The sequence below is a fragment of the Wyeomyia smithii genome, chromosome 1, assembly GCF_029784165.1.
Source record: "Wyeomyia smithii strain HCP4-BCI-WySm-NY-G18 chromosome 1, ASM2978416v1, whole genome shotgun sequence".
In the NCBI taxonomy this organism is placed as follows: domain Eukaryota; kingdom Metazoa; phylum Arthropoda; class Insecta; order Diptera; family Culicidae; genus Wyeomyia; species Wyeomyia smithii.
Window position 1 is genome coordinate 66,560,839 of NC_073694.1, and position 25,962 is coordinate 66,586,800.

Genomic DNA, 25,962 nt, shown 5'->3' on the forward strand with positions numbered 1-25,962 from the left:
ATAACCGAAACTCATATAGTAGATGCTGATGCATTTGATCAGTATGGTTTTCCGGGATACAAAGTTGCTTTTTGCCTTTCGCATTCCAGACATACTGGTGGGGTTGCTATTTACGCCAAGGAATCAGTAACATTCAACATTCTATCAAACGAATCTGTTGAAAACAATTGGTTCCTTGGAATTTCAGTTGAAGGAGGCATGACGATTGGAAACTTCGGACTTTTATATCACTCCCCTAGTTCAAGTAACCAGCGTTTTTAAGAAATATTAGATAACTGGTGGGATAACTTCGTTGATTTGAACAAATTAAATGTCATTGCTGGTGATTTCAATATTGATTGGTTAAATGATCCAAATTCGAATCAATTGAAGCAGTTAGCTAACTTTTACAATTTAACACAAACGGTTTCAGAATTTACGAGAATTTACAGACATTCGCGTACATTAATTGATCACGTGTTTGCCAATTTTGGCAACGTTCATTCTGTTACAGAGGCCGATTGTAAAATTTCAGACCATGAGACAATTTGTATTTTGATAAAGAATGATCGAATCCGTGATGAAAAGGTAAAAATTAAGTGCTGGAATAGATATTCAAAGCAGGCATTGTCTCAGCTTGTTTTGAGAAGCTTGGATTTTCTCCCAATAACTGGTGATTTGAATAATAAAGCAGCTGTTCTCACCAATACGCTGAAAGAGTGTACCAGTAGTCTAGTTTTTGAAAAATACATTGAATCGCATAAATCGAACAGCTGGTACTCTTCAAATCTTTTACGTTTAAAACGTAAAAGAGATAAAAAGTACAAACAATTTTGCCGAAGTTACGATAACAATGATTGGAATAGGTACACTGTCGCGCGTAATTTATATTCACGCGCCTTGAAAAAGGCCCGTTGTGAATATATACAGAGGAAGATCGATCAACATCAAAATAACAGCAAAGAGTTATGGAAAATATTAAAAACATTAATGAAAAATAAAGATCGTTTTCCGCAATCCATAACATTTGACGGTTTAAGAGAACAATCAGCGCGAGTAATAGCAGAGAAATTCAACAATTATTTCGTTGATAGTGTTCAATCGATCAATCAAAGCATTGATTTGGTCAATGAACCGGACGAGATAATACAGCCGATCAATAATAACTGTAGCTTTGATAGTTTTCATCCTATTACTTTTGCAGAGTTGAAAGATATTTGTTTTTCTTTGGGAAGATCGGCTGGTATCGACAATGTCAACGCAAAAGTAATACAAGATTGCTTTTATGTTATTGGACACGACCTGCTGGACCTTGTTAATGAATCATTACAAACGGGGCATGTGCCTGAAGTTTGGAAGGAATCTCTTGTGGTTCCTATCCCCAAGATTACTGGGACGAATAAAGCCGAAGAGTTCCGTCCCATTAACATGTTGCACACATTAGAGAAAATATTAGAACTTGTTGTAAAAGGCGAGCTGATGAATTATTTAAATAGTAATAACTTGCTAATCCCAGAGCAATCAGGTTATCGAGAGGGTCACTCTTGTGAGTCTGCTTTGAATCTGGTGTTAGCAAAATGGAAAGAAAAAATCGAGGCTAAAGAAACTATTTTTGCGGTGTTTTTGGATCTTAAACGCGCTTTTGAAATAATTTCTAGGCCCTTATTGTTACAAACATTGGAGCGCTTTGGTATCGTAGGGACAGCATACAAATGGTTTGAAAGCTATTTGTGTGCTAGAACTCAGAAGACTCGTTTTAACGATTTCGATTCGGATTCCATTGCTAATACACTTGGTGTACCGCAAGGAAGTGTTCTAGGGCCCATTTTATTCATTATTTACATTAATGACATGAAGCGAGTTTTACGGTTCTGTGATATTAATTTATTCGCTGATGACACTGTTCTGTTCATTGCAGCGAAGCATCCGCTTGATGTTGTAGCACTTCTAATCCAAGATTTACATTATCTAGCGAATTGGTTAAAATTTAAGCTTGTTTAACTAAAGTTAAACATTTGTAAGACAAAGTACTTGATAATTTCTTCAGCCAACTCCAGACTAGACGTAAATATTGAAATAGATGGTGAGACGATTGATCGCGTAAATGAAATAAAGTATCTTGGAGTAATTATTGATGACAGATTAACTTTTAAGTCTCACATTGATAATGTCATCAAAAAAATGGCCAGAAAATACGGTGTCTTGTGCCGGTTAAAGAATGAATTGACTATTAGAAGTAAAATTCAGTTGTACAAGTCAATTATTTCACCACATATAGATTTCTGCTCATCCATTTTATTTCTGGCAAACAATATGCAAATATTGAGATTGCAAAGTTTACAAAATAGAATTATGCGATTAATATTAAAATGTAATAGATACACTTCCTCGAGTTTTATTCTGGACGCATTGCGATGGCTTTCTGTGAAGCAAGGAGTATATTTTTTGACAATGGTGTTTCTATATAAAATTTTTAATAATATGTTGCCTCGATATTTGTGTGACCGGATTGATAGAGGAAGAGATTTGCATAGGTACAACACTAGAAACGCGGAAGATGCCAGAACACCAAATTTTCTTTTTGGAAGATCACAGAACTCTCTGTTGTACAAAGGAATAAACTTTTTCAATTCGATGCCCAGGCAAGTAAAACGTGCAGCAACAATGGCAGAGTTTAAACGGCTTTGTATTTCACGCATAAAGTCTGTTTTGTAGACAGCATAGATTTTTTGTAAATTTATAAAGAAGATTGTAAAATTGAAATATTTTTTTTTTAATTTATTTGGTACATCAAGTTATTATGTCCATTCATGATGATGGATTTTTTGTTTGAATATAGTTATATAATATTAAATAATAGAGTAAAAAAAAAAAGAGTCGGCTACACATGTTTGAGTCACGCGCGCGGAGACTGACATAGACAATCTTGATATGAGTACATCAGGTTTAAACCCCTGAAATGGAAACAAAAAGCATATCGGGTTGACAAATTGCTTTTTGGCTTGTAATATTTTCTAAATTATTTTACTTTCTTTTTAACAATTCATCTGTTTTCACAATTTAAAATAGGGTTTGGAGCGAAAACTGAAAAGGCTTGAGTTTGCCTGTGATCTGTAGAGCACGTTATCGAGAACTATAGTATCATTGGATCTCTCTCGTAGTTCTAGATCGTTATCTAGAACCAATTCTGATTAGTGCACGCTCTTAAACATTAGGTTCAATTCCTAATCAAGTCCAGATAATTTTCGGGTTGGAAACGTTCTGGATGAGCCTTGGATTGGAAATCCGTCAAATTTTTTTTCTTTAAATTGTTGGTATTCATTTGAAGGGTTACTATGTCTGATATTAATAACCAGTCCGTTATTTGTTTGCCAACTGGTTACATTGCATGTTTTTAAAAATATCTCATATAGATAAATCGTCCAGCTCAAACCGATGTAGGGGTATGAGGTGGGACCATCATCATCATCATCATCAACATAATTGTTACCACTAAAAACATTCACCTGCCAATATGGTTCCATTTAGTTGATTAGTTCGCGAGATGTGCAGAAATTTGTGAAGAAACATGTACTTCCAGAAGAGGTAGGGGCGTCAAACCATTATGGACATATTTGTTACCTCTAAAAACATTCACATACCAAATTTGGTTGTATTTTCTTGATTGGTTCTTGAGCTGTGCGAAATTTGTGTTTCATTTTCATGGGATCCCTCCCTTATAGAAGAGGGAGTCGGGTTTCAAACCATTATGTACATATTTGTTAACACTAAAAACATTTACCTGCCAAATTTTGTTCCATTTGGTTGATTAGTTCTCGAGATGTGCACAAATTTGTGTTTCATTCAACTATTATGGACATATTAGTTACCCCTTAAAACATCCACATGCCAAATTCGGTTTCATTTGCTTGGTTTGTTCTTGAGTAGCAGAAATTTATGTTTCATTTGTATGGGACCCCTCCCTTCCAGAAGAGGGAGGGGTCTCAAACTATCACAGAAACCTTTATCGGGACCAAAAACCCCTACATACAAATTTTCACGTCGATCGGTTCGGTAGTTTTCGGGCCTATATGGATCAGGCAGACAGACAGACTTGACTGCATTTTTATATGTAAAGATTACAACATCAATATTTTAGAACCTAAAGAGTGAATATACATTTATTGGATTGAAGCGTTCATGTAAATCTATTTTTACAAATAAAAATTGAATGAGAAAGGCTGGGTCTGACCGCTAGGTGGATTAATTTAGGTTTTTTTTTCAAATTGTCACCGCGAGACATATCTTTATCAACACATTCATGAATATTCTTCGTGACAAAGTTCTAAAATAAAACATACTATTCGTGACCAACTCACGAACATTGCTATTTTAGTGTTTTTTTTATTTCGCCGATGAAATTTAGAAATGATTGAGTGTGTGTATATAAGTAATTACATAGAACAGGTGGAAATTTCGATAAATGCCAAGAGCTATTTACAAATGCAATCCCATTTTCATGGAGAAAGTATATCGCCTTAAAATTTTCACGCGCCTTCAAAAAAATTTTTTCGTAAAATTTTTAATATTTTAGAAACACGAAAAAATAATTTTGTTGATCTCTTAAGGAAAATGTCTGTTTATAAGTGACCACTGTTGTAATCTTGCTAAAAAATACATGAAAATTTTCAAGGAGAACGTCTAAACCATATTAAGATTTAAATTTTTAATGGACCACTTTCGCCGCTTTTAGTAAGTATCTCCCCCATTTTAGCGAGCCAAAAAACTTCAGGTGTTCGTCACCAATTATTCTTGGTGACTTTTGTAAACAAGTTGCATTCCTCCGGTTATAGATCATTTCTTGATTCTTTAATAAAGATCAACTGATACGGGGACTCATTTGAGACAATACCAATCGAACGTTAGTTTCAGGGAATATCTAACCTTATTAAATTTAATTTTTTTTTGTTATTTGGTTAAAAAAGGATAGTTACTAAAATCCCGCGGAACTTTCAGAAAGATCACATATTTTTCAATGACAACATTTGGCATATGTTTCCTTACAAAAGTCACGGTGACTAAATAGTAACATTTGTTGGTCAAAGCCCGATGTTTACTTTTTCTGAGTTTTATTTAGACCAAAAGGGATGATTACCAAAATCACTGTGACAATGTTATTAACTTATTAGTTTTTTCAAAAGGTCACGAGCTCTATAAAACAAAACTTTTGTCAAATATTTTCTTACAAAAGTCACAGTGACTAACTGGGGAAACTATTTCTATAAAAAGTCACTGTGCATTTGTCAGAAAAATTTAAATGTACCTCTTAATTTCTTGGTGACTATTCTAAGACAAAAAGCCAATTGTACTTCAAATTATCACCGTGACTACATAATGGAAAAAATACTTTCGTTTCACAAGTGAAATGATTTCGTTTGTGACTCTTCAGAGAAAAATAAATAAATTGTAGTTTAATGATCACGGAAATAAAATAAAAGAAATATATGTTTTTTTGATCATAGCTTTAGAGTTTTTTGTAGGTAAATAAACACAAGTTTTTCTATAAAAGGTAATGGTTACTCGATTACAAAAACTATTTCCATATTATTTTTAAAACGTTCGGGGGACAACTGTAAGAAAAAAGTCCTGTTTTATTTGTGACTCTCGTGCGGATTGGGTTGTGTGTATAACCACACTTCCGGACTTACTTTATTAGTGGCATGTAATAATTAATATTTTTTGGTTTCGTGCTATTTGTAATTTATCATTACACGTAAATAGTACTTGGAATTGTATTATTTTCAGTACAAATAAAATTTTATGCGCACCTAAACTTCTCCATGAGTCCTTCTATTCAATGTCCCATAAAAATGATGCAAATAATAGCACCTTCATGCACATAATAATTTTTATTGACATCGGCGCGTATGCCATTGCAATAAGCATTTACGACTTCGCAAATTTACGACCGTTAAAAAAATATTATCGAACAAACCTGATGTTTTCTAGAGAGTCATAAACGAACGAAGTCCAGCATAGAGCAATCCACTTCTAGCAACTTCAGTTCGCGTAGTGTGCTCTGATTGAATTCCAACCAAATGATCCTAATCTGCGAAGATTAAGTGCCCAGAATTAATTGAATTGTTTCCCTGTTTTGGTTCTACAGCTTATAAGTGCGGCTTTAGCCGCTCGTAGTTTGGCTGGCGGATTCTATAGTATTTCAACCGTTGGGCGGTGAAGGCGGGGAAACAAACAGTCGGTCAGATAAATTATAACCTCGGGCATTTTGGCAGTTCTTGAGGAATCCCCTCCGATTGCTGATAACCGAGAGATGAGCTATTTTACGACGCGGCCAACACCGATGGTACAAGCTAAATAGAAACTACATAGATATCGGTTGAACCTACTCAAATTCCACTTGAACAGCAAACTAAAATTTTGGGTGGGGTATATTAAAAAATCGAAAATCGCCTGCCAAAACAAGTAGAAAATTTCTACCAAAAAATTAGTTCGCATGTTTTGCGATGTGTGTTTTGTTTACCGTGTAGATGGCGGCACCAGCAGCTTCTTCGTGAGTAGACAGCTTGGTTATTCATATTTGACCTTTTTCTTTGACTTTGACTCTACTGCAGAACGAATTCTGGGCAAAGCGACGATAATGTCCATTCGAAATCGGGAATGATGTGCCGGTCGAATGGGAACGTAATTTATAGCTTAGCAAAGAAGTGCCATCGTTGCGTGTTTTTTTATGGAAATTCCCAACTGCAACAGTTGCCGCAGACTCGAAAGGATGATGGAAAGCGTCTAGGAAAATCGTAGTCGTGATTTCTGGTAGGTGGTATATATTATTGCAAAGATGCACTTGCTTAGAGCTTTCGAAGTAGATTTAAACGACTCGCACAGCATGTGGGATCGTAATATTGGACATGAATGTACTGCAAGCGCGTCGCCGTTCCCGAACCCTTTTGTGTCTCGGTCGCTGCAAATTTGTTGTGTCAAAACTTCGACTAAATCTCTTGGTGTGTGTTTATTGTTGGGTGGTGGCTTTGCTAGATGTGGTTTTATGTGTGTTACAATATATAAATATAATGGAGCAGATTTTAATAGGTTTATATGGGCAACTTTATTACAGTGTTAATTTAATATGACAAAATCAGTGGTTCGGAACATACTTATTTATTATTGCCATTTTTCAATACATGTATATACAAAACAAACCACAGTGCCAAGTTCTTATTCTATTTTCCAAAAAAAAAAAAAAAACATTCGTCATTCACATCGCATATAGTGAACCAATTTCATTCAGAAACATAGAGATTTTAACTTTTGTTTGTGTTTTTTCACCAAACAACACCAGTTTGTGTTTTGCGTTTTAAGTAATCTACTCTGCCAGTGGCGTTTCATTTAGATTGTTTGAAGCTGATATTAATTGGGCCAATGATTGCAATTCTCACCTGTATCGATGAAACTCTCGATCCTGAATCTGCGGCCTGTCGCGATGATTATCACACCGACGGCAGTGTGTAGTCCATGGGTCAACACGTGCACCATGATGGCGACAACTACAATAATCCAACCCCAGCCCCCTTCCGGGTAGTAGTGCTGTTTAATCGTGCTGGTGCTGGTATTTGACAGTCGGCTCGAGGCACGTGTCTGTCCCGGTGGAACTGGCGATAGCGCTGACGTCGATGATGGTACCGTTTCCACTCCTGATGCAGCTCTATTACCGGCCGCAGCAGCTGATCCCATGACAGAGGCTGCGGCCAGTGCAGTCGGTCCAGTCGGGGTGGAACATTTTCCTCCGGTGGTTGGCGGTGGTGTGTTGGGTTCGTCAAATACCAGCGAATGGGCATCCGCACTGGTGGCGACACCGGAGTCTTCGTAGTTGGCATAGTTTTCACTGTGGAACAGTATTCGCATTGCGAAGGAACAATGAGTTCGGTGGAAATTGACTTTGGTGTTGTTTGCGAAGGCAGTGGGTACATTTGTGTACGCTCACGGTGGCACTATCAATTCACTCATTTTGCCTGTTTCTTTCAGTTCTTCGCATCACTTTTTTGGTATTGATATCCTCGACAATCCTAATTTTAAAACTAAAAAAATCTTGTCTGGTGACAATAAAACTAACTGTAAATAATCGTTGGTTAGATTTAACCTCCAGCCAAATTTGCTCTGTTGCTCAATGCAAAAGCTAGTCTGAATTTATTATTAATATTTCTGCTTTTCAAGTAAATTCAGTTCACATAAATATTTTTTGTCGGCTTGGCAATTTGATCAAGTTTATTATGTCTTTACTCGTTTTGTTTTGACCTTGCTTAGAAAATCGTTTATCGTTTCAAGAAATATGTTTTACCCTAAGACATCCACCTTGAACGAGGCCAAGTAAGTGGTTCGCACATTCTACCTCTACATAAGTTTTAATAATTAGAGCTGTTTTCCTCCTAATATTTTGGTGTGATTGATGAAAGTGCTGAGTTTAAGTTTTGTTGCTAACCGGAATAGAAGTTAGCATACCATTCTGAACAAGATAAAAAACATTTTTTGTTAATTACAAACGTGCGACAGATTTTTTGGAACTGTTACATTGCTTTGGCTTAATGAATGTTTAAGTCATTAAAAGTTAGGTATTTTTTTATTTTACCTTATGTTTATATAGTCTGTTGTCATGAACAATATGTTTAAACTTAGTGTAATATGTCTCATGTTTTTTCTTCAGCTCTCAGAAACTTGTTATGAAGTTTTTCCTTGGATTTCCGGCTCATCAGTCGGTTAGACTGATTGAATAGAAGTGTTGTGGACAGGTTTGTTATTTTTTCTAGAGAATCACTAGCGTGAAAGAGGATATCCTCCACTGCGAAAACAACTGCTCTCGTACTGGTGGGTAAAGTCATGCACTTGCTGGAAGAAAGCAGCGAATCGTGTGTGTCTCAGTAGCTTTCAGAAAAACACCGTGGTGGAATCTGAAATATCTCTCCAGCGAAAAAATAAACTAGTGTGAGCTTTCTCACACGGAAGGAAATTATGTAAAATTACTAAGCAACAGAGCTCCTTGCAGTGCCTTTACTGTATGTCTCTTAAGCATTTATTAAATAAGGGGAGCACTTGGGTAGGAAAGTAGATTGCGTTATTTGCTTTGCATCTCGAATTTGAAAACAAAAAAAAAAAAAACTAGCCGCTCGTCACGCATATTTGTTTTTCGAGCACTATCGAATTTATCTCAGCAGTGCACACCGCGGCGTACTTCATATTAGAACGATTCATCGCTCTTGTTTTGCTGAGCTGTGGTGTAAGCAGCAAGAATATACATTTTTCTGTAACGGAAGAAACACAACATAAAGCAGAATAAAGAAGTTCGGTGCAAAAATATGCTACACCCAACGCTCATGCTGGGCGTAAGCGGTGGATTTTCACTCTGCTTTTTCCACATATTGAGGACTGGCAGAGCTGTATGCCACCACGGGTCGGCGGGTGGCGATCGCCGAGGCCACACCGGATATAATGGAAAGGAGCAGGGACAAGCGGCCTAGGGTGGCAGCGCTTTGCGAACAGCTAGATGCGATCGAGTTCGCTGCGAATAGAAGCAAAAACTTTTTTGGATGATGGTAAAAAAATAACTAAGACAGATAATTGAGTTTGATAAATTGTACATGAAAGGTAATTCTGTTAGCTTACTTGCAAAAAATTTTACGCCCTTGCGTGCGGCCTTCCGGCAGTTAACCGGGACAATCGCCATGGCAGACGGAAATATGCAAGTAGGCATGTTTTTGAGTTCTTTATTCGTTTTGTTCATCAATTCCACCTCAGTTTTCGCAACAAAATTGTTGGGATAGATCTTACGCTTCAGGTTTGCCCAGAAATCCTCGATGAGGCGCAGCTTGGGGACATTGGGCGGGTTCGCCAACTTGGGTATCACATCGATATTCAGCCGCTCCAAAGATCGCTTCAAGTAGTGGGTCGACACCAAATCTGGCCGGAATACCGCTTCTTCGCCCTTATGGTTTTTCTTGATGGACGACACAACTTTCGGCACTTCGTACTATAAATTTCCTCGTTCACGGCCAGTCCGGAGCGGAAGAAGAGCAGCTTTGACATCATCTTCTCGCTGATTGTCAGCCACAGCAGCTTCTTCTTGGGAAACTTGGTTTGTGAAATAAACTTCACCTCGGTGCTCACTTCCTTCGTGGGGGAAGCAAAATACGAAATCGTTGCCATCCAGGGTTCGATAAATTTCATCACTATTACAACCGCCACGTCGTGATTCGCCGGGAAACTCGACTTGACCATCTTAATCAGGCGCTGTCGCTGCGTTATTGCGTGCGGTCCTGAGACTAGTGGACGGGTGGCAACGACCGGCCAAGCGCGTGCAGCGATGCAGCCACTTCCCCTTCAGCATGTTTTGGGGCTTCTTTTCACTAAGGGTCGTCGGCCGTCCGGAATTGGGCTTTCTTTTTATACTCTGATCTGTCCCGTCTGAACGTGGGAAATATTTTCTAAGTCTAAAATCACATCCTCAGCCCGTGTTCGTTATTAGCATCTTTGAAAAAATGACATACATTGCCTACTCTATAACTTCAAATTCTCTGACTGTTGTTCAATACAGCCAAGATGTTGTAGATGCCGGAACAGGCGTATCCGGTGTCCACGAACTGCCACACGATGTCCATTTTCGACGCGACAAAATACCGTTTTTTGAACGCGCACACTTCTGAACGGAGTAGCTTAACTGTTTTCGCCATCACGGTAAGAGTTCGACTGTTAGAGTTGCCAATTTTATTCTGCTGACTCATGGGTCAATATAGTTTCGTCAGTACGTGTAAAGGCAATTTTTGTCCATTTTTTTCAACGCAAAAGCTATCGCCAGGGATTTAAAGCAGAGCCTCCTTCTGTTTCGGACCACTATCGACGAAGCTCAAATGGAGTACGCCGAACTTGTGGCTCGGGTTGAAGCTTCCGTAAAGAAGGTGAGGACTAGGGGGACAACTGAATTTAAACAAGTTCAGGCCTCATGCCTTCAATCACCGCGATCTGCTCTACGGGGCAGGTCGGTAAGGGAATGAGGCAGTTCTCGGGGAAAGCGGACCCAGACAACGTGAAGAAGGGGTTTGTGGAGTTAGCTTCGCAAGCTAGCACACCAACAAGCTCAAATGCCGGTTCATCAACCGGAGCGGCGACTGCGGGAAACCCATGGGTAACCGTAGTAGGAAAAGGGTGTCAGGAAGGTAAAAGCACCAGATGGAGCGGCGAGAAAACGTCAGCCAAGGATAAAAAAAGTGAGGAGCAGCGGGGTCGCCCTCATACTCAAGACTGACGGCTCTAAGTACTTTGAAGTCTTGGAGAAAATGAGGTGAGAAACCCAGCTCAAGGATTTAGGGGCGGATGTGCGGGCCAGCCGTCGATTTCGCACTGGCAAGATGATTCTTGAACCTCAAAAGGATGCGAAAAACACAGCATTCTTTCCCTCTAGGTATACTCCAGCAACCGGACGTTTGCTCCAGGTGCTTTGAGGGAGGTCATGAGTCCTGGACTTGCAAGAGGCCCGACAGAAGCCAGTTATGCAGGCGTTGTCCCAAGTATGTTCCGGAAAACGGGACGCCAAACACGTTATGGGAGGGCTAAGATGCCCAGCCGGGCATAAGGGTGACGCAACTGAACCTGAACCACTGCTATGCGGCGCTAAGTCGCTGTCGAACTTCGCCATCGTAACGGACATATACCGCATACCTCCCGGTAACGGTAACTGGGTCGCGGATAAGTCCAGTGTGGCGGCCGTATGGACGACTACCAGGTTCCAGATTTAGGAGGTTGTTTCGAACTCAAACGAAGAGTACGCGGTTACCAAGGTGAACGGAGTGTTCTACTGCAGTTGCTATGCTCCGCCACGTTGGTCTACCGAAAGGTTCACCCAGATGGTCGACCAGCTTTCCATAGAGCTAATAGGTCTAACGCTGTTGGTGGTGGCGGGTGACTTCAACGCTTGGGCTGTTGAGTGGGGAAGTCGCTCTACGAACCAGAGGGGTCATATCCTGTGAGAAGCTTTGACAAAGCTCAACTTAGATCTGGCAAACGTTGAAACCAAATGTACATATAGCAGATATGGTGCGGAGTCGATCATCGGTGTGACGTTCACCAGCCCAGGACTGATTACGAATTGGAGGGTAAACGATGGCTACACCAATAGCGACCACCAGTCGGTTTGCTATAATGTAAACAACAACGTGAGGCGGCATGTGACGGGTAGAGCCAACACTAAGACCATTCGCGGGTGACAGACATCGCATTTCGATGTCGAGGAATTCGTAGAGGCAATGAGAAGAGAGCGCGATGAAGGCAGTTGCCTCCGCCCGACTGCTGACCAACTAGTTGCCATATAGAGGAGGTCGAGTTGACGGCCGCGCATTGTATACGCAAGGTCTAAGACTGGATGCACTCCAGGAAACTGGAGTTAGCGCATCATAAGACGGAAGTCACGGTTGTGAATAACCGCAAAACAGAGTAACAGGCGGTGGTCAGTGTCGGAGACTGCACCATTGCCTCAAAGCGATCTTTGAAGCTCTTGGGGGTTATGTTTGAAGATAAGTTTACATTTAAGGGTCAGGTAAACTATGCCTGAAAGAGGGCATCAACAGGTACTGCTACAATATCTTGAATGATGTCGAATAGCTCAGCGATGTATGGCAGCAAGCATAAACTTCTTGCCAGTTTGGTTTCGTTCATGCTCAGGACTGGGGGCTCAGTGGGGTCCAAAGCGCTGGGTACTAAGCTATCATGGTAAACTGGATAGTACCTACAAAAAACATATTGCATTGGAAGTGATAGCGAATTATTTGAATGATAGACGCTTACATTATCCGATCGATTTACGGCTGAAGCTGTTGCGTGTTGCTGAGGATGAGGATGAAGTTCGAATTACTGTTGCAGCTGAATATACAAACTTCTTTGTTAAGGCGTTCCAACATTTTGAATAAAGTGTATTGAATATTCCTATAATTTTGTGCAAAATAGCAGTTCAAGTGCTTCCGAATTTAAAATTGCGCCTATAAATACGACAGGAATGGAAAAAAAATTATGCGGCGTAAATGAGTTTTAGCAGTCAGAGTGCATGAAGGTTAAAATAACACTTGATAATCTTTCAACAAGGCTTGAAAAATTCAAAAGTACAATGCTTTGAATAAATAAGTTAAAAATTGCATTTGTGCAGAGATGATTTACCAATCACAAGAACGAACACCGACGTATTTTCTGATTTCCCATTTTCAGATTTTCAGTTCACTTGTTGCAGAAGTTCCTGAGATACGTATTTCTACGTCAAAAAAAACAAAAACTGCATCGGGTGCATCTGTTTCTGCAACCCTGCTAGTCAGCGATAACTCAACGTGCCAGTAATGTGTATAGATCTCGATTAGATGCTCATCGTAATTAGTTATTCTAATATCCGTTTGATGCCAGATCATGATCAGAAGCAACAGGTCCATTATCAAGTGACACCATGCACGGTTATGCCGTTCTCTGCTTTGGACAGTGCTATATTTCATCCTCCTTCGCTCTCAAATTCTTTGTCGCCGTGCTACAGATCCCGAGCTCAATGTTCACAGGATATTGATAGAGTAAAGTCAATTAATCATGGGCTCACCTTGCGTACTGTCCGATTTAGGTATATTCGAAAACGAAACACGAGCGCTGTCAAATTTCCGCGTGACTACTACCACAAAGGCCAGATAATGTCTCCTGTCGGCTACCGACAAAGCCCAAGCCCATATCAATCATTTCCGAATTGGACGTCTGGCTGCCGTCTGTCGCGTATTCATACGCTGGGTGGCAGAGGATGTTCGTCCAAGCTGCCCATATAAAAGTTGCAAATTGAGCAAAAAGTAAACATGCGCTTTCATTTGCATGTGAATGCGTGTTATAATTGGATTTTTTCATGTGTATAGAAGCTCTCCAAAACTGGACGAGAGAGTATTGTGTCTCGAAATCTAATCGTGAAATTATAGTTATGGCTGACCTAGTTTATGTACGAATAACCGAACTCAGAAATAGCGTTTCCATTCTACATACTAGGTGAATTAATTCGCATGTTTTTGGCAATCAGTGCTAAGTGGCTCTTCTGTATCAGCAGCAAGAGACACGATGAGGACCGTTTTGACTGAATTATTGCATTCGGTGCATTGGTGCGGGCGCGTGGCGTGGGTTTGGCGTATTTGTCAGTTCGTTTTTACTTTTTTGTTGTTGGCTGTCATTGTAGGTAACTGTCGCAGTTTGTTAACTGTTAACCTTACGTGACGTTAAGCGGGTGCTAGCTGTTGTGGTCACTGTTTAATGTTTGTTTTAATTACTGCTGTTAATAATTTCAGCTTCAAAAAATGATGTTTTATTCAGCACAATAGAAATGGAAACTAAAAAAAATCTCTACTTCACGTGAGATTGAACAGCTGGTGTGATGACACGCCGAATTTAAGCTTCGATGTGCTGATGAACTGTGAAACGAAAATAAAATCACAAGATACAAGGGATATGTCAAGCAGAACGGTGTTTTAATTCGTTACATTTCTGTCTCGCATCTCACAGAAAAAAAATCGTAATCTATCGTGTCCATATGCGTGATCATAAATATTGTCTTTAATTAATATGAAAACAAAAACATTCACTGTGACAAACTGACGATTCAAGGACTGCATGTGTCTTTTCGTGTTCTCTGTTCCGTTCTGTTTTGTATTGCGCCATCCAGCAGACAACCTTGCATTGCGTCGATCAGGTTTTGACCGGGTTCCACTTTGGAGCATTTACACGCCAAACAGCAAAATGATTCGCCGTGATAGTCTCTTAATCGGGATAATCTTTGACGATCTGTTGATTATTTAAAAGGGTTACGACACTCTGAATGAAGGAATTACAAAAAAAAAAAAATGAAAGCATACCGCGAGAAAACAAACTTCCTAGAGAAGCCACATAGAAAGTGTACATCCTGAAATCGCGTAAAAAAATCTTGTAAAAAACTTTGAATGTACAAAAGCAAGAAACGCCAGAAACATTTGAATTTTGATCAATTTTTCACTCGTACCTACCTAGAATGACAATTTGGATATTGTGAATGCAGATATAGCGTTTTATTTCAACTTTGCTGTAAATGCAAATAAGAGAACTCATGGTCATGGCTGTGAAAATAGATTGATATTTGCACGGTTTATAGTACTGATTCGATGGATTTGTTTTGTGAGTAACTATCAATAAAAGCAGTAGGATTATCAATAATTTGCTCGTGCCAGACACAACATTGGGTGTAAAAAGTCATTTTAGGCCTATAAAGCCAACAGAGTCCTCCCCCAGCGAGAGGCGAAACCAACCAACCAACCACGACGTGATCGAATAAACACCAACGCGGTTGTGTCGCGGAAGCAGCAGCTGGCACACATTCCGCTTTCTTCCCAATTAAGTAAATATTCAATAAATTCTCTGCTTTTAAGACGCTGCGATCCGTTCCGAAAACAAATCACACCGCTTGCATACTAATTAGGTTACTTCACTTTTCGCAGTCCGTTTATGGTTGGCGAGCAGCGCGCGCTGCTCGGCCGATGGGAAATAAAAAAAACATCAATAACCTAGCAGCATACCAATTCCACTTAAAAGCGGGCACAAATCATTGGAAATTAACTAAGCGATGACCCCGGACAGCCCCCGCAGCGTAGGAGCCCCTACCGGGCGATTAGCGGTGGTTCTGTTTTGGAGTAAATTGAATTTCAATGTTTTTCGTCTCATAAGTTAAAAATCTTACTCGAAGCACTCTTCCTTTCATGTCGAAACTAAACAATCGGTAGTGGTAAAAGTTTAACTTAATTTGTTTGACAATTGTAAGTAGCGTTTGTTTTACCAAGCTTGTAACAAAAGACGCGTAGTCCTACTCTGTCTGGGAATGCTTTTAAGACGGGTATGTCAACAAATAAAATGCAAACAATCGTCTGACGCATACTGTTTACCCTCATCAAACAGGCCGTTTGTGGCCGAGTTTCATACTTTCAGCTAACCTGCGAGTTCTTATTGCGAACGGTTACCTTAGTATCACTTTTTACAAGTTTATTTTCTATTTTCCCTTCCGTCTAGAACCAAGACCAGGGTATAATTTATAAGCTGCTGCTAGATAAATTAAAGCACTAGGATGGTAAATTATGTCACTTTTCTTTATTTATATCAACTATAAAGAATATTAAAATCAAACGCAGACGAAAAAGAATGTGGCAAAAACATGCATTCCGTCATGGTAGCGGGCTCACACCGACAGAGAGGGAGAAACGGAAAAAAACATCGAATTAAGTTCTGTTTTGTTATTTATTTTACCACGGACGATGATTTATTTCCACTTTCGTGGCAGTTTCATGCAATCTAATGTGCGGGCGAAGAGAACCCGCTGTTGCAGTGAACGATCTTTGCCTGTACGAAGAAAATCAAACATTACTCTCTTTACCACCACGCGCGAGGTCGTACTCAATAATAGATGGGGGAAATTAAAGAAATACCATATAATTTGTCAATACAATCGTACTTTGTCGTGTTGTTGAAAGTCATTTTTCGGGGTACATAAAATGTTCGGTAGCGTCTACTGCTCGAACTGCTTTGAATGTTCACATGGCGTCATTTACGTTGCGCCTCCACCGATTTGTTCAAGTCACTGGAGACGCAATTACCGTGAATAATGGACCAGTCCAGCTGTTAGGCAAAAATCCAATTTCGACACAAATGTGGCTAAATTTCACGCATGCTTCCCACATCATCCCGCATTACCTCGAGAGCATAAATTGTTGCTCTGTTCAATTTTAGCTTGGGGCACTATCGGTTGGTCAACCCAGGCGGTTGAACGGTAACATGTTTTATTTGACACCTTTCAGGTCATAAATTGCGTTTAGGTACATAGGCTTTTCTGCTTGCCGCATTTTGCAACACCGCCACTTAGCGTGCGTGTTGTGTGCTATCGGTGGGCCTCTTTTTGCTTCCCTCGATTGACCCAACGCAACGTTAGGTTTTCCGACCAGCAGCAGGTCGGTGCATCCGATAAGAATGATAGAGAATTATTCTTAGTGTTTGTGTGTGAGTAATATATTACAATTTAGTATTTAGATGGGTTAATTCGGCGAATAATAATCAATGTTGGCTTTGACCGATTGCGTGGTTTATAATAAGACAAGCCAACAATGTTGGAATATGTAAAATGCTAGCTAAACCGTCGTGTTACAATTTTAAATCACATTTTTTGGCGTTTCATGTTGTTTTAAATACAAGTTGCAGTAAGTGGAAACATACATGCAGTCTCTTAATCGTAATTAGGACAATTTTAGGACACTCTATAAATTTATGGTTTTTTAATTTTTTTTGACGTAGAATTACGTCTTGTTTTGATAGGGTGGCATGCCAAAAAAATCGAGTAGTGAAACGGCAGAATGAAAAAATTCAAATGCTTTTTAAATTTGTTGTCACCAAACGGATTTTTTAAAACATTTTTCATAGTAAACTGGTTAAAATTCATAGTTCATTTGATTATAATTAAACCAACCACGTGCCTACAACGATTCAGTCCAAGTGCAAGCACAGACGGCGCACGACGATAAAATGTTATGAAAGCGAACTCTCAGTGGAGGAGGAGCCTCGTAGATGACGGATTGGAAGAGAATATACCATCGCAGATTAGAGCGGCCAATAAAGGTAGGATTTTTGTTTTTTTTTTCAACGTTATCGGTTGTAAATTTTGGCCTGCAGTTTTGATTCTTTAGTCCGAAATAGACGAAGAAGTAATTGTGCGATTCTTGAGACGAAATCTCTTCTCCGTCCGATACTGGTGGGTACAAGGTGCCGCGAGTTGGTAGAGCTGCCCCACTAGACCTAATCCATCGGGTGAAACTATACCCGGATGGATATCCGGGCCCTTGGGTTGTCTTCTTTCGGCCCAAAGTAAAGGCATTAAATATAATGCAGAATTATAGGGATCTGACACGCTTTTCAGCCCAGACCGAAGTCATTAAAGTTCGCCCCAATAAACTACTTGTTTTAGTGTCGTGGTCACTGACTCGAGTCTGACCGTCGAGGATCTGCTGGAGTTTGAAACCGGCCGTATTAAGAAATTCACCCTTCAGCCGGTAAAACGAATGTTGTAGCAAATGCGGAGAGCAGCACGCGGAGCTCTTCGCATGCCTCGCGTACAAACAGCGCCAAGACAAGCTTAAGCGGTCTCTGAAAGAGCGCTTAGAGCACACCTTCGCAGAAATGCTTAAAGAGGCCGTTGCCATCAAATCAGTCCCCGTATCTTTTCGAGGGATGAGCCTGACCCTGATGATTTAGTTGGAGAACTTTCGCTTGCTGAAACTATAAAAATTAAAATATGATGCGGGAGTAAATGCAGAGATGCGTCAAAACGCCACATGGTAAGTGCTCGCCGGGTCAAAAAATATGAAAAACCCATAAATAGTCTTTTAAAAAGTTATTTTTGCTAGGGTCACAAAAATTCACAAAAATGTTTAAAGAACTATAATCTTAATTGTTTTTCAATTCGAGCTCGAGGGCAAAACTTGTGTTTACTAGTTAAAACTACAAAACAATTTTCCAGAGTTGTGTAGTTTCATCGTTCTCATCCCTGCTGCACATTACCAAATGACTCAATAATAACAACAACAAAGATTTAATTTACATAATTTGTACTAGCTGAACTGAAATAAGATCGCATTTAGTGATTTTTTTTATGAGATTTAAGCGCCACTTTTTAATCGCTTGGAATAAATGTAGAACTGCAAGCACAGCAAAGCCTTGGTGCTACATTCCGTATCGGAGCTCGACCTTCTGTTTATTATACACAGACTTTGCAGTCGACTGTTAGTATACAGGACAATTCCGAGGCTTGAGCTACGATCCTATTGACACCAACAGTTTTTCCCGAGCCGAGACTCGAACATACGACGACTGGCTTGTTAGGCCAGTACCGTAGCTCGAGACAAGCTAGGAGAGCAAAATGTAGAGTGGCACATTTCATAATTTGCAAGGTAAGAACATTTAACATTGCTTCAAGAACGTGTTTGTGGCCCTGAAAAGGATCGATTGTAATTTGTACTTGGCTGGAAGAATGAAACAATTTACTTGGAGCTAGTGTATTTTGTAAAATTTTTTGCTCCTTCGGACACAACAATCCGTGAACAAAATGCTTCGATGCCATTTTCACAACTGAAGAGCAGTCAAAAACAAACATAAACCATGATCCTATATACACAAACACCTTTAAAATAAGTCGTGTTAAAGTAGTTTTTATCTATACCTATAAAAATGCAGTCCAGTCTGTCTGTCTGTCTGTTTGATCAATATAGACTCGGAAACTACCGAACCGATCGACGTGAAAATTTGTATGTAGGGGTTTTAGGGGCCGAGAAAGGTTCCTATGATAGTTTGAGACCCCTCCCTCTTTTGGAAGGGAGGGTCCCATACAAATGAAACACAAATTTCTGCATATCTCAAAAACTAACCAAGCAAATGGAACCAAATTTGGTATGTGGATGTTTTTAGGAGTAACAAATATGTCCATATTGGTTCGACACCCCTCCCTCTTTTGGAAGGGAGGGGTTACATACAAATGGAACAAAAAAATTCTGCACATCTCGAAAACTAACCAAGTAAATAGAACCAAATTTGGTAGCTGGATGTTTTTAGGGGCAAAAAATATATCCATAATTGTTTGAAATCCCTCCCTCTTATACAAGGGAGGGGTCCCATACAAATGAAACACGAATTTAGCACAGCTCGAGAACCAATCAACCAAATACAACCGAATTCGGTATGTGAATGTTTTTAGAAGTAACAAATATGTCCATAATAATTCGACTCCCCTCCCTCTTCTGTGAGGGAGGGGTTCCAAACAAATGAAACACAAATTTCTGCTTATCTTGAGAACTAACCAACTAAATGGAACCAAATTTCGCAGGTGAATGTTTTTAGGGGTAACAAATATATCCATAATGGTTAGACACCCCTCCCTCTTTTATAAGGGAGGGGTCCCATACAAATGAAACTCAAATTTCGCACAGCTCGAGAACCAATCAAGCAAATATATCCAAATTTGGCAAGTGAATGTTTTTAGGTGTAACAAACATGTCCATAATGTTTCGGCACCCTTCCTTCTAATCGCATTTCTCCAAATACCATTCCGAAATCCAAGATGGCGACTTCCGGTTTCTGGAAAACAGCGTCAAATGACCAAATACCGCCCAACATGGGTATTTCCGGAATTGTTATGATGCTCTGAAGCCACAAATCGACCTCAGACAACATTTCGAATTGTAAGATGGCGGCTTCCGCTGTCTGGAAACAGCCGAAAATGACCAAATAAACCCAATATGGGTGTTTCTTGAACCAGAATGACGCACAGGGGCCAGAAATTGTCTCCAAATGCCATTTTCAAATCTAAGATGGAAGTCGCCGAAAAACAGCGGCAAATGACCAAATACCACCCAATATGAGCGTTTCTTCAACCAGATTAATGCACGGAGGCCAGAAATTGTTCCCAAATGGCATTTTGAAACCCAAGATGGCGACTTCAGAATTCCGAAAAACAGCGACAAATGACCAAATACCACCCAATATGCGTATTTCCGGAATCGTTATGATGCACTGAATCGACAAATCGACCTATCAACCTCAGACAACATTTTAATTTGTAAGATGGCGACTTCCGGTGTCTAGAAAACAGCCGAGAATGACCACATACCACACAATTTGAGTATTTATTTAACCAGAATTACGCTCAGAGGCCAGAATTGTTTCCAAATGCCATTTTGAAATCCAAGATGGCGACTTCCGCTGTCTGAACAACAGCGGCAAATGACCAAATACCACCCAATATGAGTATTTCCGGAATTCTTATGATGCACTGAAGCCACCCATCGGCCTCAGACAAAATTTTGAATTGTAAGATGGCGACTTCCGGTGTCTGGAAAACAGCAAAAAAGTGACATAATACCACCCAATATGAGTGTTTCTTTAACCAGATAGACGCTCAGAGGCTAGAAAATGTTTCCAAATGCCATTTTGAAATCTAAGATGGCGACTTCCGGTTTCTGAATAACAGCGGCAAATTACTAAATACCACCCAATATGGGTATTTCCCGAATCGTTATGAGGCACTGAAGCTACAAATCGACCTCAGACAACATTTTGAATTGTAAGATAGCGACTTCCGGTGTCCGGAAAACAGCCCAAAGTGACCAAATACCACCCAATATGAGTATCACCGGATCCAGAATGATGCAAGGAGCTAAAAATTGGCCTCAGACACTAGTTTGAATTGCAAAATGGTAACTTCTGGGAAACAGCCGAAAATAACCGAATACTAACATATGGATATGTCCGTAATCAAATTGATGTAAAGAAGCCAAGCATTGACCCTGGACACCATTTTGAATTCGAAGATGACTACTTTCAGAAAACACGAAAATTACTAAAATGCACCCAATATATTTCCGGAATAGAGGTGATGTGCAAAAGCTAAAAGTCGAGGATGTTGTCATTCCGATAAAACCAATCATTTCAAACGATACAAACAAATCGTAAGGAATCAATGAATTTGAAATGTTTAAAAATATTAAATTGAACAGTAAAATAGGCAGGACGAAGTTTGCCGGGTCAGCTAGTACACGATAAAAATAATACGGCAAATTGAAGTTGACCAATTTTTGGCGGTAACACCCTTTATGCGTAGAACGGCAGTGCAGTACTCGTGAGTTTTTTGTCAATGAGAAAATAAACACTATTCTTAAATTACCCTTTTTTAATGAATTAATTGATAACGGTATTTACACCCGTAGGAGCGCAATAGAAAATATACTGATAGTAAACATTATTGTTATTATTATTTTTATAGGAAATTTAACTACAGAAGCAGTCATGCATCCCTGAGGTGTTAAATATGTATCTATACATATAAAAATGGAGTTCTGTTTGTCTGTCTGTTTGATCCATATAGACTTGGAAACTACTGAACCGATATACATGAAAATTTGTATGCAGGGATTTTTGGAGCCGGAAAGTGTTTGTTCCTATGATAGTTTGACACCCCTCCCTGCTCTGTAAAGGAGGGCTCCTATACAAACGAAACACAAAAATTTGTAAAACTCGAGATTTATTCAAACAAATGGAGCCAATCCGTATTGGGCCGTGTCAAATAAATGTTGTGTGAACAAAACAAAATGGAGCCAAATTTGGAGCCAAATATATTTCTGTGGTAGATCGACACCCCTCCTTTTTCTTGGAAAGGGGGGGGGGGAGTTCAACCTCAGACACCATTTTGAATTCTAGGATGGTGATTTCCGGTTTCTGGAAATCAGTCAAAAATGGGTATTCCCCCAGTATGAATATTTCCTAACAAGCCAGTCGTCGTATGTCCGAGTCCCGGCTCGGGAGAGACTGTTGATGTCAGTAGGATCGTAGCGCTAGCCCCGCAATTGTCCTGTACACTTAACAGTCGGCTGCGAAGTCTGGGTATAGTGAAACAGAAGGTCGAATTCCGATACGGAATGTAGCACCAAGGCTTTGCTTTTATGAATATTTCCGGTATCAGACTGATGGTCAGATTTTTCTTCTGAGTTTGAACGTATCCAATGTCCGATTCGTTACGCATTTGCAGACTCTAAACAAATCAGAAGTTAAATCTTTGGATGTAGGTGAAATAAATTTTGAGTGTTTGAAATCATTTAAATGACAAAAATGGGCGGAACGAAGTTTGCCGGGACAGCTAGTTATTAATAAAAACTAAACTTTCAAACAATGCGTCTTTTTTGTACGGTTTTATTTCTTTTCATTCTATTAATAGCAATAGTTATTTTTTGGCTCAATCGTATTTTCAAGACCAGGATGTCACCTGTTTTCGAAATAAAGTCTGAAATGACCATAAAACACATGACAAAGGTATTTCCGTAATCGTGATTATGCACAGATGCCAAAAATCGACCAGAGATACCATTTTGAAATCAAAAACGGTGACTTCCAGTGTGTAAAAAACAACCTAGAATGGTCGATTATCATCTAAACTGAAGTCAATCATTGAAAAAAGAGAGATATTAAAGAGAATTATTAGTGAAATTTACCGCAAACGCGAATCGGTGGCATTTCCTAACCTATTGCAAGAAATACATTGACATAAGACAGGCTCACGTAATTCTACGTTAACGTTGTGGACGTGTCTAATACACAACCCATTCAAATTTTTTTTTGTTTATTGACCATTACTGTCTTTTATTTGTTAACTACCACGGACAGACTTCTTCTAATTCTCCTTTGACGACCTGAATCATCCCAAGGACTCTCTGTTTTCGGATTGAGCAATTCAACGCCTAATGATGGATCGATCGAACTCACATACATTTATGTGAAGTGTTTTTGCTCCTCTATGATGGATCTGAGCTAGTGAAGTTGCACAAAGAACCACACATAGATGGCTATTTGGGATTAATTTACCAAATTCAATTTACAACAATTCAGTAGCTTCCAACTTGAAACGGGAGGTACTTCGTCATCGTGGTCAGTGACAGATTTTTATACTTCTAATTTCGGCGTGAGCAAAGCCGTCAAAAATCAAATAGGGATATGTAAGGAAGCCTGAGAATAAACCCATGCGTAAAACTACCTCTGACATCGAACGGTCTGATTCTACTAAGAATCGAACTGATTAGGGGCCGTTCCTAAACCACGTGGTCATATTTTGATCACTTTTTATACCCCCCGTACCCCCCCGTGGTCTTTCGTGGTCATATGGCCAACCACGTGATTTAGGAACAGTTCACATTTGAGAATATAGTAAACTTTAAAAGGGCAAAGGTAACATTTTGCTGAGTCGTACAGAAAAAAACGAAACCTAGTAGGAAATGAATGAAACTGAAAACCACTCGTTGCGGTTACAGCTATGTTTAATATTTACTTCTGGTTTTACACTTGCTTTCATGCTCACTGCCTACTATATTGATCTCGGCATTTCAGATCCGTCACTGAGTGTCACCTGATATAAATGGCTGTCGAGGACTAATTAGTTGGTTTCTTTGATTAGTAACTACCAGTGTGAATAATTTCTGGGAAGCCTGAGAATATTCCAATGCCTAAGTCACTTGGATAGGTGTCAATGTGAGACTTCTATTCTTCATGACATTGAAGACGCCTAACTCGTGTTCAGTTAGTTACTTGAATTAATTATTTTCGATTAAAACGATTCCGGTTTTGTACGAAAATGGAAAATAAAAGAAAGAAGTGTATTTGATTTATGCTTCTGTTTATATTATGATTAATTTAACTTGTTTTTTTTTGACATTTGCCTGCTTCGTTTATTTTCACCTGTTAAAAGGTATGCATCGCAATGCGAGTATAAAGTAATCATGGATTATCTCCATTCAGGATTGTAACGTGCATGCAACAATTAATATACACGAGTGTAAATTATACTTAATTATGAGTATCAAAACTAGCTTTAACGACATTTCTTTGACGGGTGTTTGAATACTTGAAAAATCCCGTTCACACTTCAATATTTCTTCAATCTTTACTACAATATTGGCTTGGCCTTATTCCAAACATCATTCCAGCAACTAGGTGCCACCAGTGCGGCTGCGTTTTGCCTTCATATACTACGGGTCTGAAATGCAGTTGTTGTCCGCACGAGCCATTATGTTTCGAACGTCTTAATCACACCAAATTTACCGGACAACACCTCTTAATTTTAATTTTTGACGCCTTAGTTTCCTCAATACACTTGGATACACATTCTTCGTCATTATTCATTATGCCAAACTTGCCACATTCTCTGCGAATCGCTCTTGCACTGCTTAACTACAATGGTAACAGCGAAAAAAAGGACCAGCCCCCATCAGGCTTTCTGATCTGACCCACGGGAGCCGACGGTCGCGATTGCGGCTTTAATTACGTTTGAAAGGATCACTGGGCGCGCGAACACGTAAAACTTCGAACCTTTCGTTGTGGTTTAGCACTAGCATGTGCTGGGCTGCAGCAGCTGTCCATCGATTGAATAGAATAAAGCGAATGTATCAGGTGTGGAAAATTAAGCTTAAGTGTTATAGCACTTTTTCGAAAGCCAACGTGTTAGATAGAAAAAAGTTCGACAAGTAGGTAATGGTTCGTTATCATATATCGTTCGAAAGAGCCAAACACACTTTGCCCTATTTTGCTCTAGGCTGGCACCCCATTAGGCTCGAACGATGGGCCGGCTGCCAAGCTGTTTAAGATAGTTGATAGTTTGACGAGATTCACGCGATTGAACGACCCGGCTGAACGTTGTAACTTTTCGCAGCTTGTTTCCACCTCTTAAAATGTTTCTTCAGTTTCTGTTGCTCGTCAATTTGCGCGCACGTATCGCAAAATAAGTAGCACATTCGAGACGTATATTAGCTATAGATCACCTCGTTGGGAGGCTTTAAGTTGCAAAGGTCACGAATGTTGCAATTTTAATACACTTCGACACGGCAATTGCGGGTGGCGTTTTCGGGTGACGTTTGGTGCAGTGTACTTCTGTTCCGCGTGGTATCGAGAATTCGACTGACTGTTGAACAGAGGCGGCGAAAGTAATCATCGTGTGCACAGACCACCGCCGCAGCATCAGCAACCGTTCGGACCGCGAGAGAAAGAGAACCAATCCGGCAGCAAGGTTGCAATTTCTTGTGTGAATCAGATATCGAGTTGTCACAAGCCGCGTCCGGATGCGAACGAGTGCCGGCTGGTTGGCCAGCTGGTGCTGCCACACCAGTGCTTTGGATTTGGAGAAATAGCACGAGAGCATATTCTTGAGCGAAGAGAGCGAGAGCCATATGTGTACTTGGACAGTGATATGGGAGCGTTGTATTTAAAAGTTTTGACTGCTTCACTAATAAGTCCTGAGTGGTTGATAGCTGTTATCAAACTTCTCTGTAAAAACTTTTTTAGGTTTGGGGTATTTTATATAATTAAAGCTTTACGACAGGATGTTAATATGAGATTTTGTTGCAAATT

At 39.7% G+C, this 25,962-nt stretch overlaps 1 protein-coding gene across 20 annotated transcripts in view; it reads right to left on the reverse strand.

The window, feature by feature from the left end:
* LOC129718844 (monocarboxylate transporter 12-like) overlaps nt 1–25,962 on the reverse strand; it is a 473,704-nt gene that overhangs the window by 48,486 nt on the left and 399,256 nt on the right. Inside the window, exons 1-2 of one of the 20 annotated variants that reach the window (XM_055669976.1) lie at nt 25,377–25,503; nt 7,413–8,085 (exon numbers count right to left, since the gene is read on the reverse strand). The exons of 14 other annotated variants lie outside the window; for them this stretch is intronic. In XM_055669976.1, coding sequence (XP_055525951.1) covers nt 7,413–7,878 — 466 coding nt within the window. In that variant the 5' untranslated portion in view covers nt 7,879–8,085; nt 25,377–25,503. Of the gene's footprint in view, nt 1–7,412; nt 16,660–24,660; nt 24,929–25,376; nt 25,504–25,962 lie in introns of those variants that run through there. 5 more of the 20 variants (XM_055669978.1, XM_055669980.1, XM_055669977.1 and 2 more) reach the window with 5 other exon arrangements.